Here is a 16,498-nt window from a genome sequence, read left to right on the forward strand (position 1 = left end):
TATCCTTTGCTGCATGGCTCCACTTTTCCTTTTTAATGGCACTTACTTGGAAGTGAATAGTGCAAAGTAGTACTTGTGGCAGTGAAAAGAGGACCCCCTAGCCTAGAATTCCTACTACATCCACAAAACTCCCTTTCCTTTTGATTGCCTCAAATCCAAAAAGGCTGCTTTTTCACAAGGAGATAGTAAATGCTAGAACCACGCTTCAGCAGGTTCCAATTAAAGAAGGCCTAATCCAAAATACACTGAAGTTAATAAGAGACTTTTTATCTCTTTGCTGTTGTGGCTTGGAGAAGACATCAGCTTCAGAAATGGTACCTGCATCACCTACAGATGTTTAAATGCAGTCTCTTCCTGCAGAAGAGACAGGAATCCCCCTGCGCCATCATCAGCTCTACCCACCAGTTTCAAAAGGAAAATGCAATTAATCTTTTTTCACAACTAAAATGCTATGTTTGGAAGTGGATTCTGCTAAAACACATACTAATTTTTAAAATTTGCTTATTTTTGTTTCTGGCAAATGCTCATTTTTTTCAGGTCATCAGTTTAAAAAAACCACAACATTTGGTGGCGGGGGGGAAGCCAAATCACTGGATTTATTTTTAGATCTTTAGATCTTAGGTGACAGTAAGGCATCTTGAAAGTTAAAATTCTTTTCATTTAGGGAAATCTGGAGAAATATTTTGAATATTCACTGTAAACAGACAAAAGTTTTGTCAACTGTCCTTTTAGCTCTACTTCTACTATGTCTTGACATTGGCCTATGTCTATGGAGAATATGGAAGCTTATAAACAGATTAGCTCTCAGAGACTGTTTCCCTTTCCAATAAGAAACAAAATTTGCAGCATGACCACATTTAGCACGAGATGAGCATGCCTTTTATTTTCTTTGAATATAATATGACATTGTTTATTTTTCCAGACTTTTGCAAAATGTTTTATTCTATATATCAATTACTGTCATAAAATATGGCTCCAGATGGAAATTTCCCCCAGTATATCTGGGAGAAGTGGCTCACAGATGACTGCATTTTCATTTTACACTCTAGCCACTCTTAAATGCTGGCAGTCTGACATGCTTTTACCCTGAGAAGATCCTTCCTCTGTGATCATTCATACAGCTTATGCAGGTGAGAATCAGTGCTCTTAGGTCTTGCCTATTGCCACGCTAAGAGTCCATTTGTACTTCCAGAGTACAAAACAGATTTTTTTAGTTTTAGTTTTTTAATAGAGCTTCTTTACAACTTAGAAGAGTTAAATGGGATGTCAAAGTCTTCCCTGGAGACCAAGGAAGAAAATCAATGATGACTTCTTCCAAGGACTGGAAGTTATGCCATCTGTTTCAGTGGAAGCTCCAGCAGTGGCCACATTTATGCTTTCCAGTCTTGCAGCTCCTAAACTCTGCCACAAATAAGTAGATACCAATAATACCAGCTTCACTAGTGAGGATTTTTTGACATTGGTTAAGAAACCTGAACACATCAGAGAGCAGTTTCTGCTGGCTCACCTCGGCCAAACTCACGCTCCATCCCAAAGCCCAAAGGGGCTGCGTGCCTCACCCCAAGTGGTGGAACTGCAGCTCCCCTGCACCAGTCCTGGGTGCACAGTGGGCACGGAGGACAGGAGCCCCTGTGCAAGTCTCCTGTCATCACCTAAACTTTGGCACAAAGGAGTTTGAGGCAAAGGGAGAGACAGGGAAACTCACTGAGTTGCCTCAGTCCTGAACAACACTCAAGTTGCAGGCTTGCCCACGAGATTTAAATAAATAACATTTGGTCTTAAATTAGCAGAAAAGAATAAACATTTTAAGATCTTCTGAGTGTTCTATGAGAGAATAAGAGGCCATACTATACATCTGAAGAATTAAATTGTCTTAATTGCATCCTTGTGCAAAATAAAGCATTACATACAGAAGAAAAGTATTTTTAAGTGGATGGAAAAACCCACTGGGTTAAAGAAATACTACTGTCAGTTAAATGTATCCCTGCACTTGTGTAGTGCAAAAACAAGGTTTAATAAAAATGAAGAGTCTAATAGGAACATTTCCATGAATTTTAAATATCAGCAATGGAAACAATCTCATAAAACAAGTAAACCTCTCCCTTCAATATTTGCAACTCAAGTATTACAGCATTCATTTAGGCCCTTGGAATGCGAAAGCAACTATAAATTATTAATTCTATGCTTTGCTCTACAATATGAGAGGCCAGGTTTTATAATCCTTGTCTAGCTGTGGCTCCTATAATTTTAGTACCAGGTGCAAGGGTTGTACCATTTAGCCCACCTAAAGAAGCTGGAGAAATTACCTGATATGACACTTACCCATCAGGTTTCCAGTGCCCCATAGCAGATACTCAGACAGATATCTGGCTTCAAAGGAAGCCTTATTTGGCATGAAATTTCATACCTACTGAAGGTTGCTTTTTTACCCATTAAAAAGACTCTAAGTATATTAGTTATGGATAACCTGACATTGGCCAACCATATCCTGGGCTGCATCAAAAGAAGCATGGCCAGCAGATTGAGGGAGGAGATTCTCTACCTCTTCTCCACTCTCATAAGACCCCACCCGGAGTGCTGCTAACAGCTCTGGAGTCCACATACAGGAAGGATATAGAAGCACTGGAGTGAGTCCAGAGAAGCCCCATCAAGAGGACCAGAGGGCTGGAGTACCTCTCCTATGAGGAAAGGTTGTGATAGTTGGGACTGCTCAGCCTGGAGAAGAGAAGGCTATGGGGAGACCTTATAGCACCATCCACTATCTAAAAGGGACCTACAAGAAACCTTGAGAGGGACTTTTTACAAGGACATGTAGTGATTGGACATGGAGGAGTGGCTTCAAACTGGAAGAGGGTAGGTTTAGATTAAATATTAGGGAGAAATTCTTAATTGTGAGGGCGATGAGGCACTGGAACAGACTGCCCAGATATGTTTGGATGCCTCATTCATGGAAGCATTCAAGGCCAGGTTGGATTGGGCTTTGAGCAAACTGGTGTAACTGAAAGGTGCCCATGGTAGATGTGCTGGAGCTAGATGATCATGGAGGTCCTTTTGAACCCAAACCATCCTGTGATTTCATTAAATGAAGAACATGAAATGCAAAGTTCACCCAGAGAAGAAAGTATGAGGGTCATGTGAGTGTGCCCATTACATTGTTTTACTGCCCAGACTGGTTGCCTCCTTGGAGCACTGTGTTCATTCTGGGTTAACTGGGGATGAACTGCCTTGAAGGCAGCCTGTGTTCAGACTTGGTTCTTGCTGGTTCAGAGCAAGATAAGGTACTTACATTTATGACACTGGGAGTCAACTTCTTCTTCTACATCACATTTTCAGTAGTTCCTCCTGTCAACCATCTCTAGCTTTTTTTCCTCCAAACTGCTGCCAGGAAGACTGCTTTGCCTCTCTTCCCTAATATGCAAACCATGCTCCTGTCAATCTCACTGTCAGAATTGCTTCAAAGTTCTCATCCCACTCCCTGTGCTGGGCTGTGCTCATATGAATTTGCCAAATGTCTGTACACCTGCTCTGGGATGGTTTTCCACCTAAAAAAGAATATGTTGTCATTAAAGCATCATGAAAAAGAAAAAAATAAAACTCAAACCCTAAATTAATTTACTTTGTTTATCTGGAATTTTTGATATAGTTAATCTCTGGAAGTAGAATATGCCTAATTAGGATCTGAGTGAGGTATAACAATATCACAATTTACTGAAAGTCAGAACTCTATACAGAAGATTAAAACCAAAATATTACCAGATTGCTTCAGAACCTGCAGGAGCCAGATCCTGACAGAATATATTTTCTGTTTCCATGCTTCTAAAAATCAAGGTATATAGGATTTCTTTAAAATCTCTTTGTCTTTTCTAATTTCCCATGTCTTTCAAAGTTTGCATATAAAAAGAACAATTTTTTTTTAAATGAAAAGCAGTGAAGTTCATTCTTGCCCCAGTAAAAACTACAGACAAGGCTGTTAAGCTGTGAAATTAGAGCAAATTTTGCAGGATGGGAAATTCTTTGGCAATGACTCTGTAGATGAGACAGTCTAAAGTAACTTGCTCATAAACAGACCTTGAAACTCAGCATCAAAATTCTGTTCATCATTTACTGTACAGCAAACTGCTCAGGGAGAATTCTAATGTATTCTGCCTCTTATCAATAGTCCTCAGAGAGTATCTGGTCACTCCCATTGCCTTTGGATGTCCTGCAGACTGATCCCCCCTTGCCTGGTCAGCAAAGATCTCAGTATTTTTTCCCAGCAGAAATAAAATCTCCATGACAGAAGAGAAGGAGGAGAAGAACATAAGCTTCACTGTTTTTCTGCATAAAATCTTATTTTCATTGGTGGTACAATTACACTGGCAAAGAACTGAGGATAGCAGTGTCAAAGCTGCCCCCACTAGGTGCAGAAAAGCTGGTGGGAAGCAAATGAGCCTGGTGGGTGGCTGGAGGGAAGCTGGAGGGAGAGCAGTGGGAAGTTCATTTTGACCAGCAAGGACCTGCAGAATTCCCTACCCTATTGGGTGTGCAGTGGTCAGAGCAATGTGCCTGTGGATGCTTGAGCTCACCATGAAACAAGGCTGCCTGGATACTGAGCACAGTTCAAAGACTCTGCAGGCACCCGTGGTGTCCCAGTTTATTAGCAGAGACAAACATGGACAACTTAGAAGTTGTCTCCTTTTTTAGGCTGCTTCTTGCACACTTTACCTGGTTCTTGCCTGCTTCTGGTCACTTTTCTACTGTGTGTCTTTGAGAACTTCCCACCTGTGACAAGGCATATCCACATAGGGCCTGCCTGCAGAAACCTACACCCATTAAATTATAACAGCAGAAACCCTCACAGGCACACTACATTCCTGCTACTTCCATTTAGGGCCTTTTTCAAAGGCAGACCAAAGTGCCAACCATCTATACTAGCAAGAAACTCTACATGCTGAAACTTTTATAAATGTGAAATTAGCCACCTGCAATAACTGTTGTAAAATTGTTAAATTAGTAATGGTGATTAGTCTCATTTCTTGCTGTAATATCAGGGAAGTAGCATGAAACAGCAGTAAAAAGGCTCCTACATAGTCCAGAAAATAATTTAAACCAAGTCTTACTCCCTCAGTGAAATCGAAAACCTTGCTGAACTAACTGCAGGCCCGCCTGTTGCAAGAACTTTGTCACCCTATATCCCCACTGAAATAGCACAAAAGGGAACAGGAAAGAGTGATCCATTTTTTAATGCCTGCTAAAAATTAATCTGGCATGAAAAGAATTACAACTCACAAGATGTCACAGAAAACTGGAATGTTTAAGCTTAATAAAATCGCAGTTCCCAGCCCCATTTTTTTTTTACAGCTTGAAGCATCCAATCTTCAACATACATTTCCATCCTCTTCACTGAATTGAACGAAACCCGTGGAGGCTCTGAATAAATGGCATGGCTTCACTCAAGCATGTACTGTATCACTGAAGGATCCACTTCCTCCGCCATCAGACTGGAGTGCAGGCTCTGGATTGTTGCTTTTTTCCCCAGGCGCTGTTTCCACAGCACAAATGCAGCTACAATCTGTGACTGCAGGTTGTGAGGGTGATTGACTTTGCATCGATAGATGTCAGTGTGGGACAAACCCAAGCACAGAGCTACATGCTCCCACTCAGGTCCCAGCCTCCTTGCCAGCTTGTTCAGCTGCTGATCTGTTGGTGATATCTTCAAAATGCATGGCGCAAGTTCAGGGAAGTCTGTAAAAGAGGGAAAAAAAAAAAAGAGAGAAAGAAAAAGCATGTATGTCACTAGGCAATGCTGCAAGAGTTAATGGGAGACCTTGACAAAGGAGGGAATAAGCACGAGCAAAGCTGAGGCAAAAGAGTTAATTAATTAAAGAAACAGAATACATATTTACCTAGAAAAACTAATTACATGATCAATCAGAAGATTAATCAGAGGAAAACTAATGCTCAGTAGACCATACTAGGGAGCCTTGTGGGTTTCAATGTCAGTAACCCAGACATCAGAACCGTACACCAAAGCAAAGACTTCCAAAAGTAATTATAAATTTTGGGGTAGTAACAAGAAAGGTTTTCAGGGAACCTGTTTCCAGCAGCCATCGTCCTCAATGTGCTTGCACCAGTATGATACAGTGACAAGTGACAAACATGGGACCAATAATACCTTATTACTCCTATTCTGGTACTCCATTTATACACTTCAGAAATAACTTTGATTCCTTAGTTAATAGGTATTACACTAATTTTTTTCCAGAGGACTGTTCGCAGGAAATTCTGTCCTAAGACACCACTTAACCCCTTCTGCCCTGTCATACATGGCAAACTCATCTTGAGGAGACCAGCCTTGAGGGCTTTTCCTCTATTTGAATGAAGCCATAAGCATGGTTCAGGTGTACCCAAATGAACAGGGCATCAACACGGTTCACAAACACAAATTATGCTTCCTTATCCCTCAGTTCTTGTTGTCAGAGCTTGTAACATTCCTGAAATCAGGCATGCATGTGCTACAGCTCCACTCATCTGACCTCTTTGAAGATGTTTTCAGGAGAATGCAAGGAGGTCCCATTTTTTCTCACAGATTTTTGCCTGATGTTAAGTCCCTTAGAATTGTCCATGTACCCAAGAGAATGCACTCTTCATCCAAAGAGACACTTCACATTGAACTGGTACCTGAGGAGGACAGGATCAATGCAACTACCAAAACAGCCTTCATAGGAAGCATTAGACAGCTGTAATTATCAGCAGTAAAAATCTTGTAGGGACTGAATGAAGTTTTTTTGCATACACAACTGATCTCTTTATGTGTTCCCTAGCATAATCTGATAATTAAAATAAAACCCCAAAAGTATTAATACAAAAAAGCAGTCAAGTGAGAATACAATAGTATTCAGAAACATGCTGTGTGGGATCCAGCTCACCTAACAACAGGTAACACCTCCTGAACTAAATATGCTAGGATTAATTACTGCTGGGAGTTAAATAGACTCTTCTAAAATACAAACTCTTTCACTGGAAAGAAGATGTCTAAAATAATCAGAATAATTAACTCAACTCCTCTAAATGTGCACATTTCTCTCCACTGATTGTAAAAGGAGCGTTAGGTACAAGCTCAAATGTTGATGTTGATGCTGTAAACAGCCAGTGACAGCAAAATGATTCTCTGCCTATAAGTTCAAACCATATGCCAGCCTTTAAAAAGGTGCATTTAGAAAAGCAGTGCAGAAGATACTGCAACAAAACACAGGCAAAATACCCCCTTGAAAAATGTTGATTATAGCCTGTCGGTCTGAAGCAGCAGACTCCCTACAGAAATGCTGCTTTGCAAAATCTAATTTATAGCTCCAATATCATGCTCACAGTCTCCACTACAGCAGAACAAAAACTCCAAAAAGCACCTTTCCTTCATTTTATCAAGTAATTGTTTTTGCATGGAAGACCCAGAGCCTGCAAATGTTTGTACACTTTCAGCCAAATAATACACAAGAACTATACAAAGCTGCTTTGAGTAAAGAGAAAATTGCTTTCTGAAGAATATTTAGGTCTCTTTCATCTTTCTGTCCCCAGACAGCCAAAGGAATCTGGGACAAGTGCTGGTTTGTGGATAGGGCAGAGGATGCACAGCTTCTGAAGAAGGCTGAGCAATACCTGTGGGGCTGCCCTATGCTGTCACACCAGATGTGATACCAGTTTCACAGGCAAGTCAGGACAAGGCAGTGTCTTTCATGAATGCAAATAGCTGAGAATAAAATAAATATAGCTACACTGTCCGGTCACCAACAACACTTTTTGATATTAAATCCTTTCACTGGCTTATGGTCAGCTACTGTGCACCCACAGCAGCAATACCTGCCAGCCTGGGCTTTTTGCTCTCACACTGAAGTTTTCATACGTCACATCCACTAGCAGAATGATTTTATGACTCTGAAATGTGATCAGGCAGGAAGGCCTAATAATAATACATGTCAGCTTTTCCATCCAGCCTTTGATATTAAGCAGGCTTTTTTACTGCAACAACTATCTTGCCTTCAGTCTGTTATCAGCCCTTTAATAAGGATCAGAATAAAACCCATCCAGGAGATCTTTTCATCTTACGCTACCATCTGATTCTAATATGGATGTGGAAAACTCTGGGACAGAAGCCAAATGTTAAATTTAATACAAAGGACTGGTATTTCAGTCCCATTTTATTTTCTGTGATAGCTGATTTTCAGTTCTGATACAAAACACTGAGGAAAATTGGAGATAAATATTACATGACAGGCAATATTATTTAGAGGTATAGAGAAATATTTAGTGAGATCTTTCAGTTATGATAAATGCAAAATCAAAAAAAGATCTCGATATGTTCTAGGATTAACACTACTCCTAATTTAATAAACATAATGGCATTTGAGGTGAAATAGAAATGAGTTTTCTGTGCTCATGCCCAGACTGCTTTGAATATATTGCAAAAATAATAAAGATATCTTTTTTTTAGCTATGTTTACTACAAACTCTCATTTATAATCTCCACTTGTCAGGAACTGCCTGAGGGAGGTAATGAGATTAGAGCAAAAGTTTCAATTATGCAGATCCTGCAGTTGCATTTGAAAGGTACTTTTAGGATACTGAGACCTCATTTTTGAAAAAAAAAAAAAAAAAAAAAAGTCAAGTTTTTCTTCTGTCAGGCATGCGCTTCTGCTTAGCAAAACGAGGACTGCACTGGTAAAAATGGGAAGATGTGGAAGGAGCAGTGGGTGCTTGGGGCACCACCAGAGGGTGTTGAGGGTTGCTCTGGAGAAGGCAATTTGTGCTGCTGTTGCCCCCAGTGGGAGCACCAAGTGAAACACTCTGTCCAGCCACCGTCCTGTGGGCATGGTCCAGGCTGTGGGGTGCCAGGCCGCACGCTGCAGAGATTTAGAGGCTGAAGGCTCGCTGCTCGTGCTGAAGCCACTCAGATCCTGAGGAATGAGGAGCCAACAGCTCTGTGCTGGAGAGAGGGACAGCCTGGTGCTCTCCTGGGACCACCAGCCACCTGGTTCTCGGGACCATGAAATTCCCCTTCCATAGGGCTGGAGACAGGAAGGACACTCTCCACACTGGTTGTGAAGTTGAAACTGACCCAGAGAAAGACCTGTGGCTCCTTCTAGTCAAAGCTGTAGCATGAGGGAATGTGCTTCTCCCCAAGGCTGCTGAAGGAAGCTCATCCACACTAAGCTTTATCCTAATTGTTCCAGTTAAAAACCAGGAGATGTTGACAACTTGTGGCCTGTGTGTACATCTGTACTCCCAGGCCATTGGACAAATCAAGAGTTACAATGGTGCTGGTGAGTGTGGACAGGAAACAGAGCTGGATATAAATAGTATCACAGATATAGACCAGACAAAACAGTCACCCAAATAACAAAGATACAAAAAACCACGTGGGGCAAAGGCAGACAGTCACCATTTTGCATTTCTTTTTCTTCAGAACCTCTGTATCTTTAAGTAGGAGATGCCAAGAAGATACTGGAAAAATCAGGGGGACAGAAAACAAACTCACCTCAGCTGTGTCCCACTTGGCACAAATGGGAGGATGTAAGATAAGGCCCACACAGGAGACAGCAGCCAAAGGGGCTGAGGCATTTCTGGGTGACCTGTGAAGTACCCAGCTGATCCCTCAGAACTGCTGGGGCACAAAGTGCCTTACAGTTTTGGCTAAAGGACCCTTCTCCATGTACATGTGACTTCTTTGTGTATGACCAAAAGCATTTGCTGGCGTTTCAGAGAGACTTCTCCCCTGCAAAGTCATTAGATTTTAACACAAACTCAACTTTTTGTTTTTTTGGTCCCTGCTGTGTAAAAGGGACTTGGATGGAAATTGCACCTGAATCGAAAGTACTGAAAAAGTCTCAGTCAGTTGCTGCCTAATCCTATAAGAACAATGCCACAGGCAGTTCAGGAGACAACTGAAGAGTCAGGGATATATCATGACCCATCATTCATCTAATAACTAATAAATCTGTCTGTTGGGAAAGGCGTTTCTGCAGACTGGTCTCTGCTTCCAGCACTTCCTCTGTATCTTATCCACCTAAAGGACCATGTACATACTTGTTGGATAAAACAGAAGGAGCCCTGGAAGAGGAAAGGGGAATCCAGCTATCTCTGAGCTGCACATTCTAATGCTGAGGTGCACAGACACAGTCCATTTCTCTGGGTAAATCATTACAGAAAAAAGATAAAGATTTCGTGCGAAGGTCAAGAATGCTTCCTAGCCTCCAGTACAGCACCTGCTTGAGAGAAAACCCTCCTGCAAATCAAGCAGTATGCTGAAACGAAGCATGCAAGAGCCCTTGGCAGGAACAATACTAGGAAAATACTCTAATTTTTATATAATCACATCAGAAACATGTCAGAGACTCTGGTCTTCAGACCTTGCATAATTAGAATGGGACTGTAAAGAGGAGCAACTGCTTGGGCATGCATCTGGCCTCAGCATCTCCCTGCTAGGTGTGTGGAGTCCTTCGCGATCTGGACTCAAGACGCTGACTGCTCTTCACTTAACCCTCTTATCAGATCCTCATCATGATTTCTGAAGAGTTCAAAGCAAACATTTCAGAGCCCTCTTTAATCATCTTTTCTGGCATCTGGAGAACAGTTCTTCCCTGAGAAGTGGTAAAGTTAGATTAAGAGGTTCTACAAGCAGCAAACCAAAGAAGCCTCAGTTCCCCCCCAGGACGTGAATCCTACAGCTGACTTCAGGTCTTCTCCAGCTGCTTACCTATTCTCAAGACACTCATGAAACTGCTCCTTCACTCAACAGCAAACAGGCTTCTTCATTTTGGACAAGAGGTTCCGAGGCTACTAGGGGATACATGCATACACACAACACCCCACAGCAGAAGAGTGCATGGCCCTGGTTACTACAGGAAATTAAGGTAAAAGGGACTCTGAAGCTCCTCAGAACCATCATGGCTAACATGCCATCAGTAGCATGTAGGGCACTTCGGCTAAAGGAAAACATCCCTAATAATGAATGTAGTGTGAGGTTCTGCTTCCCTTCAGCCCACTTATTCAACTTGCCTGAGCCATAGAGCCAGCACTGGGTACAGAATGGGCATGGTTGCCAAGGCTGTGTGCTGTGTGCTTTGGCAGCCGTGCTATGTTACAGAAATTATTCACTGACTGAATGTCACAACAGTAAACAACGTGCACATAAACAGGTACAATTGCCTTAGAGTAAAATCCCCTTGGAGTGAGCAAGACAGTGAGAGTGTATCATGAAGAAAGATAAGATCTGCCCCTTGGCAGATGAGGTTGGGACAGGCTGTCATGAGCAGCGAGGTGGGGTTGCAGAACCTGAACTGAAGGACACTATGTAATGTTCCCACTAATGGAGAGAATGGAGACTTCTGGAAGCTGCAACTGCCCTGAGCTGCCAGAGATGCTGGATCAAAGGGACAGCAAAGAAGCATTTGAGGGATCCCAGTAAGTGCTACAGATGATTGAAGTAAACCACAAGATTATGGTGGAGATCCTGGTGAGAAGGATGGAATAAAGAGAAATTCTTGGGTAACTGCAGGGGATGGCTTGGCTTGATTCATTAGAAAAGAAGATGGGAGGTTACAGTAGGTCTCCATTAGTACAGTTGCTCTGCTGCTTTTTTGTTCAGCTGTACTTGCCCAACACTATATTAACAGGTGAAACTGCAGGCAAATGCCTGTCCTCTTCCTATATCACATTCAAATTCATAAGCCAGCCTGTAGCCATAAATGACTGGAGTGCCAGACAGGAGAATTTTATGTTTGTTTGAGTAGTCGTGCTTCACAGTCTCTGTAACTTGGTAACTTCTGATGAATGCAAACATTATATACGAAATTTACATTAATAAAACCAACTTCTGTCAATTAGTGATCATAAAACACACTTAAGCATACTTCTGTCATGGTAATTTACATTTCCAAGTATCTTAATTAAATTACGAAAGGCACGAATCAAAATGAAAGCAAATATGAAATACATTTTTAAGACTGACTGCATTCTTCCTCATTGTAATGGTTTTTATGACTTGAATTAAAAGATACTAAGTTCTCCGTCTTATTTTCAAAAAACTGGAATCTACCATACATATGACAGCCAATATGCAGAATAAACTGTGACCATTATCCTTTGGTAACCAAATCTATGGCACTTCCCTGAAGTGAAGCACAATCCACCCGAGGTACCAAATTCAGCTCCTTCCTGCCAAAAGCTTGCTGGGACTCTGCATTGGTGGTGTAATTAAAAAGTACATATATCTTCATTTGTTGGCAGCTCTTCTCCTCTGTGAGCTCTAAACCACCACATTTTGTGACATTAAGTAGATTTTGGGTATTAGGGGAAGAAAAACAGCATAAAATTTTGTAAATCTACAGGCAATTCAAGAACACAAATGTTTCTATTTTGGCTCAGTACCAGCAGCTAATTCATGTATTCTTTATCACTTGCTAAGGACTGCCTAGTAGCTGCAGATGTGGAAGCAGACTGCTAAAATCTGAAACATAAACATTCAGATTTCATGATAAAAGTTTTCAGTTGTATTCCCACTATTCAGTTTCAGTAGCTACACAGTTATCTTAAACATGTTTTAATCTCTCCTACAGGTTTTGTACCTCTACAGATCTCTGCTATACTGATAATCTTCAGTACAATCTATATTAAACAGATTGTCAGAGAAGTCTGTAAATGAATTAATTCTCTTTTCAATTTCCATCCTTTTCAAGCCATAGGGAACAATCCCCATGTTTAAGGAACTGAAAGAGATCCGGTTTTCACATCTTTGTTCACATTTTACTGGAAAGAGCAGGGAGGAAGTTTCAGCAGTTAATAGTGTGGATGCTATTTTGTCTTCCATGAAAAGAAATTAATTACAATGTCACACAGTATTTCTCTACTACTATATACTGTGAGATCAAAAAATAAATTTCATAAATAAGTGGCAGCTGCAGATGCAAGCAAGGAAAAGAGCACCTATGCGAAGTAAGCAAAAACAACACAATACAATGTTTACTCTCTTTTCAGGCAGGATGACCCTGCATTACAGTCAGGATTAGATTTAATCATACTGTGGCTTTATACTTTGCATTTGATGTTGCTCTAGACACTGAAGTAGAAGTAAAATTTGCTTAATATTTCCTATTAACTTCTATATTGTCATACATAGGTGAGAAATATGCATGAGCACTGAAACCACAGCTAATGATGGCATCTTTGCAGTGTACTTTTGATATAAATGCATGGACAAGTTCAGCATGCAGCAATACACTAAGGGAAAAAAGAAATACCTACTGAATGGTTAGGTTCTGTGGAACAGTCAAGCTTTCAGGAACTACTAGACAGCACAAAGACATTTGCTAGTCTGAAAGAGGAGAGATGAGAGGTTTTGTTTTACAGGCCACCAGTTACAGCAACAGACAACCTTACAAACAATGCTGAAAAAATCAAATTCTGAAGTATGTCACTGCATTTCTATATAGTTTTCAATGCTCTGCAGTTCCTAGTGAATTGAATGGTGCTTGATAATACAGAACTTTCAACTGCTAATTACAGATCTGAAGCCCACAGAGCCATAATTTCTTAGTCAAGTTGTTTCTTCTCCACGCTATCACAAATAAAAATAAATGATCAGCAGGTGATTGTATGAAGTTGTGATGATCATAAAACACATTCATATTTGTTGTAGATGTCTCATGGTATCATAGGAGGCAAATGTTTACCCTTGTGGGTTGGGCAGCTCTGACAGATTAATTCACCCACTCTAAGTGAAAAACAAAGCTAACTGGAGCAATTAATGATTGTTTTGTCAGTGAGGTGACAAAATCATCATGCAACTTTTGTCAAGGGATTGGAAGCTATCTTCTTTTGACAGATAATACTTGAAAGCTTATTTCAAAAAGCCTGAGTTGTCTTTCAAAGAGCTGAGGCAAGTGTTAATCCTGCTGCTCCTTTGCACACAAGAATCAAAGATTCCCTAGGCTTTCAATCTGCTGAGTACAAATAAGGGAGTAAACTTTTTTTACCAGCAACTTTTATCAAGAAATCTTTCTAAAGACTACAACATTTCAGCAATAAAATCATGTGTTTGAACTTCAGCTATCAATACTCCTTTCATGCAACAAAAACAATGACACTGCTAGTATGAAGGACTGTTTTCTTCTAAAACAAAACTAATCACACATGTTTCCCTCACAGGACTTAAACCAAATGTGACAATAAGCCATTATATTTAGCCTTGATAGAACTATTCATTTCTCCTCAAGATTTTTTTTTGCCTTCAAGTTGGCTCTTCTTTTTGCTTTGGCTCAAGTCACTAGAAATATCAAAGATCTGCACAACAGATGGAGCTTGGTTGTGAAGAATGCCTTTGGCTGATGAGGATCTTTGCCTGGCAGGTGTCAAACCAAAATTAATACTGCACATATTATAGTGAAGTGAGACTGCGTTCCTTTCTGACCACAAACATGTATTAATAGAAAAAGCCACGCAGAGCAAGCTAAAACAGTGCTGTCATTCTGCTGAATCCTCCACTGCTTGGCATTTTATTTAATCACTTACATCCATGCAAAACAAATACACAAAGTGCAACAGGTTTGTTTAGTGTCTTTTTAAAGACATTTTGCATAGGTGTAAAAGACTCCATGAAATGCCATAAGCAACACAGACGTAAATCCCTGCTGGTTTCTTTTTTTCCTCCATTTTTTGTATCAGTGCTCTAAATGCTTATGAACTTCAGTAGGCTTTTTAACATTTCAAAATCCACGGGAAAAAAAGGTAGTAGTATTAAAATACAATGCTCAGCTATGATCAGTTGCTATGCCTGGCTTGCCAAATGCAGTTCAACAGCCTGAGTCAGAAGACTGCTTTCCACGAGTGTCAGGAAGGAGGGCTTGAGGTGGCATCACCTGCTTCTCTCCATTTTCAGATGAATGGGAGGCTTGGCATCACAACTAGTGCTCTCAAGTGCCAAGTCAGTTGAAGATACACAAGAAATCAATTTGGAATCTCATGTCTGGTTTCAACAGATCCATACTGTCCAACAGCAATTTTAGCTATCTAATAGGGCTGTAATTTTAGAAGGTCACAGCCACAAGACTTTCAGTTCTCTGTAAAGCAAATGTTAGAATGTATTTGTGTGTGTGCACATACATATATGTATATATATAGATATAGATATGTGTACAGTATGTATGTATGTATCTATGTACACACAAATCCCGCTAATTTTTCCAAATCTTAATTAGACTATATGAAAGTCTTAGATACAAGCAAGTCAAATTCATTCCTTTTTTAAAATTTCATTTCTACAAATTCAGGTCATGGATCTGTCACTTGACCCTGGTATGAAAAGGGTGAAAAGGGGAGCATGGGTAATTTCCGAAAGCGAGGTCCTAACTCAGAGAGCACTTTACGCCAGCAGGGACTGGATGAGCACTTCTTTTCCCCCTTGAGTCAGCAGTGACATAACACCCTGCAGCATGTGCTCAGCTGCAGGGCTCGTGGCTGCCCTGTGACATGCTGGTGCCGGGTGACACAGCACGCTGATCCTCTGCAGTCATTAGAGATCCCAAGACAGCATAGAAAGTAAGGAGATGACTCACAGCTGCAACCATGCACTCGAGGGCTGAGGACCCAATTACTTTTCTACTCACTCAGGAATAGCACTTTGCCAAAGGAACTGAAGTAAGTTCAAAGTTAAACAAGGTATTGGCAAATATTTGCATTACTTAGGCTATTTGTAGAAGATTTATGCTAGTATTAGTGGGATGATTCATATGCAAAACCTAAACATCTGAAAAAATATTTTGCTTAAACAATTAATTTTCATGTCTCATGCATAGAGAACATTTTCCCTCATAGTTCTGTAGTCTACTAGCTGCCAGACTTTGATGCAGAATTGAAATGTCAATCATTTTGGCTTTTGTACCTAACAAATCAGAAATAAAAATGTTTTAACACCAGAATGAAAAGGCTGGAAGATCAGCAGACCATAAAAGATTTGTTTTACTTGGTTTGGGATTTTTGCACAGCTATGTCTAATCTAAGAAAGGCTGAAACAAAACAAAAAGGCAGAATTAAATACTAGACAAATCTCTTTTGTCCCAGACATGCAGAAATACAGGTGATGTTTGTGTCCCTGAAGGAAGTAAACCTGAAATCCTGCCACAAACAAGACAGCAGGGCTGTCATTTCCTTGACAACTGACATCACAGGAACCTCTTAGAGGTAACAATGGAAAGCAAATTTTAAAAATGGATTTTTTCTTTGCTTAAGCAAGCATCTTTTAAGTTCTACAAACTCAGAAACAAAGAAATCAAGATGCCTTTTTCCATAATGTTGAAAATGTTACCACCACAACTCTAAACAACCAACCTTCCTTCCTTCCTTCCTTCCTCAGCAGATGAAAACCCAGCTGTGCTGTGTAGAAGCCACATAGTGCCTACCCACCTAACTGGGCCTTCCATTTGCACTTTAGTGTATGGAAATATCCTAATGACAGAGGGTTCACGTGCAA

General features: G+C 40.6%; 1 protein-coding gene across 1 annotated transcript in view; it reads right to left on the reverse strand.

The window, feature by feature from the left end:
• Nucleotides 1–949: 949 nt before the first annotated feature.
• The window catches only part of CRADD (CASP2 and RIPK1 domain containing adaptor with death domain), an 81,704-nt gene continuing 66,155 nt past the window's right edge, over nt 950–16,498 (reverse strand). The window contains exon 3 of the mRNA XM_058023055.1: nt 950–5,724. Within this exon, the coding sequence (XP_057879038.1) occupies nt 5,429–5,724 (296 nt within the window). The 3' untranslated portion in view covers nt 950–5,428. The remainder of the gene's footprint in view (nt 5,725–16,498) is intronic.

Source organism: Melospiza georgiana, chromosome 4 (assembly GCF_028018845.1).
Source record: "Melospiza georgiana isolate bMelGeo1 chromosome 4, bMelGeo1.pri, whole genome shotgun sequence".
Taxonomy (NCBI): Eukaryota; Metazoa; Chordata; class Aves; order Passeriformes; family Passerellidae; genus Melospiza; species Melospiza georgiana.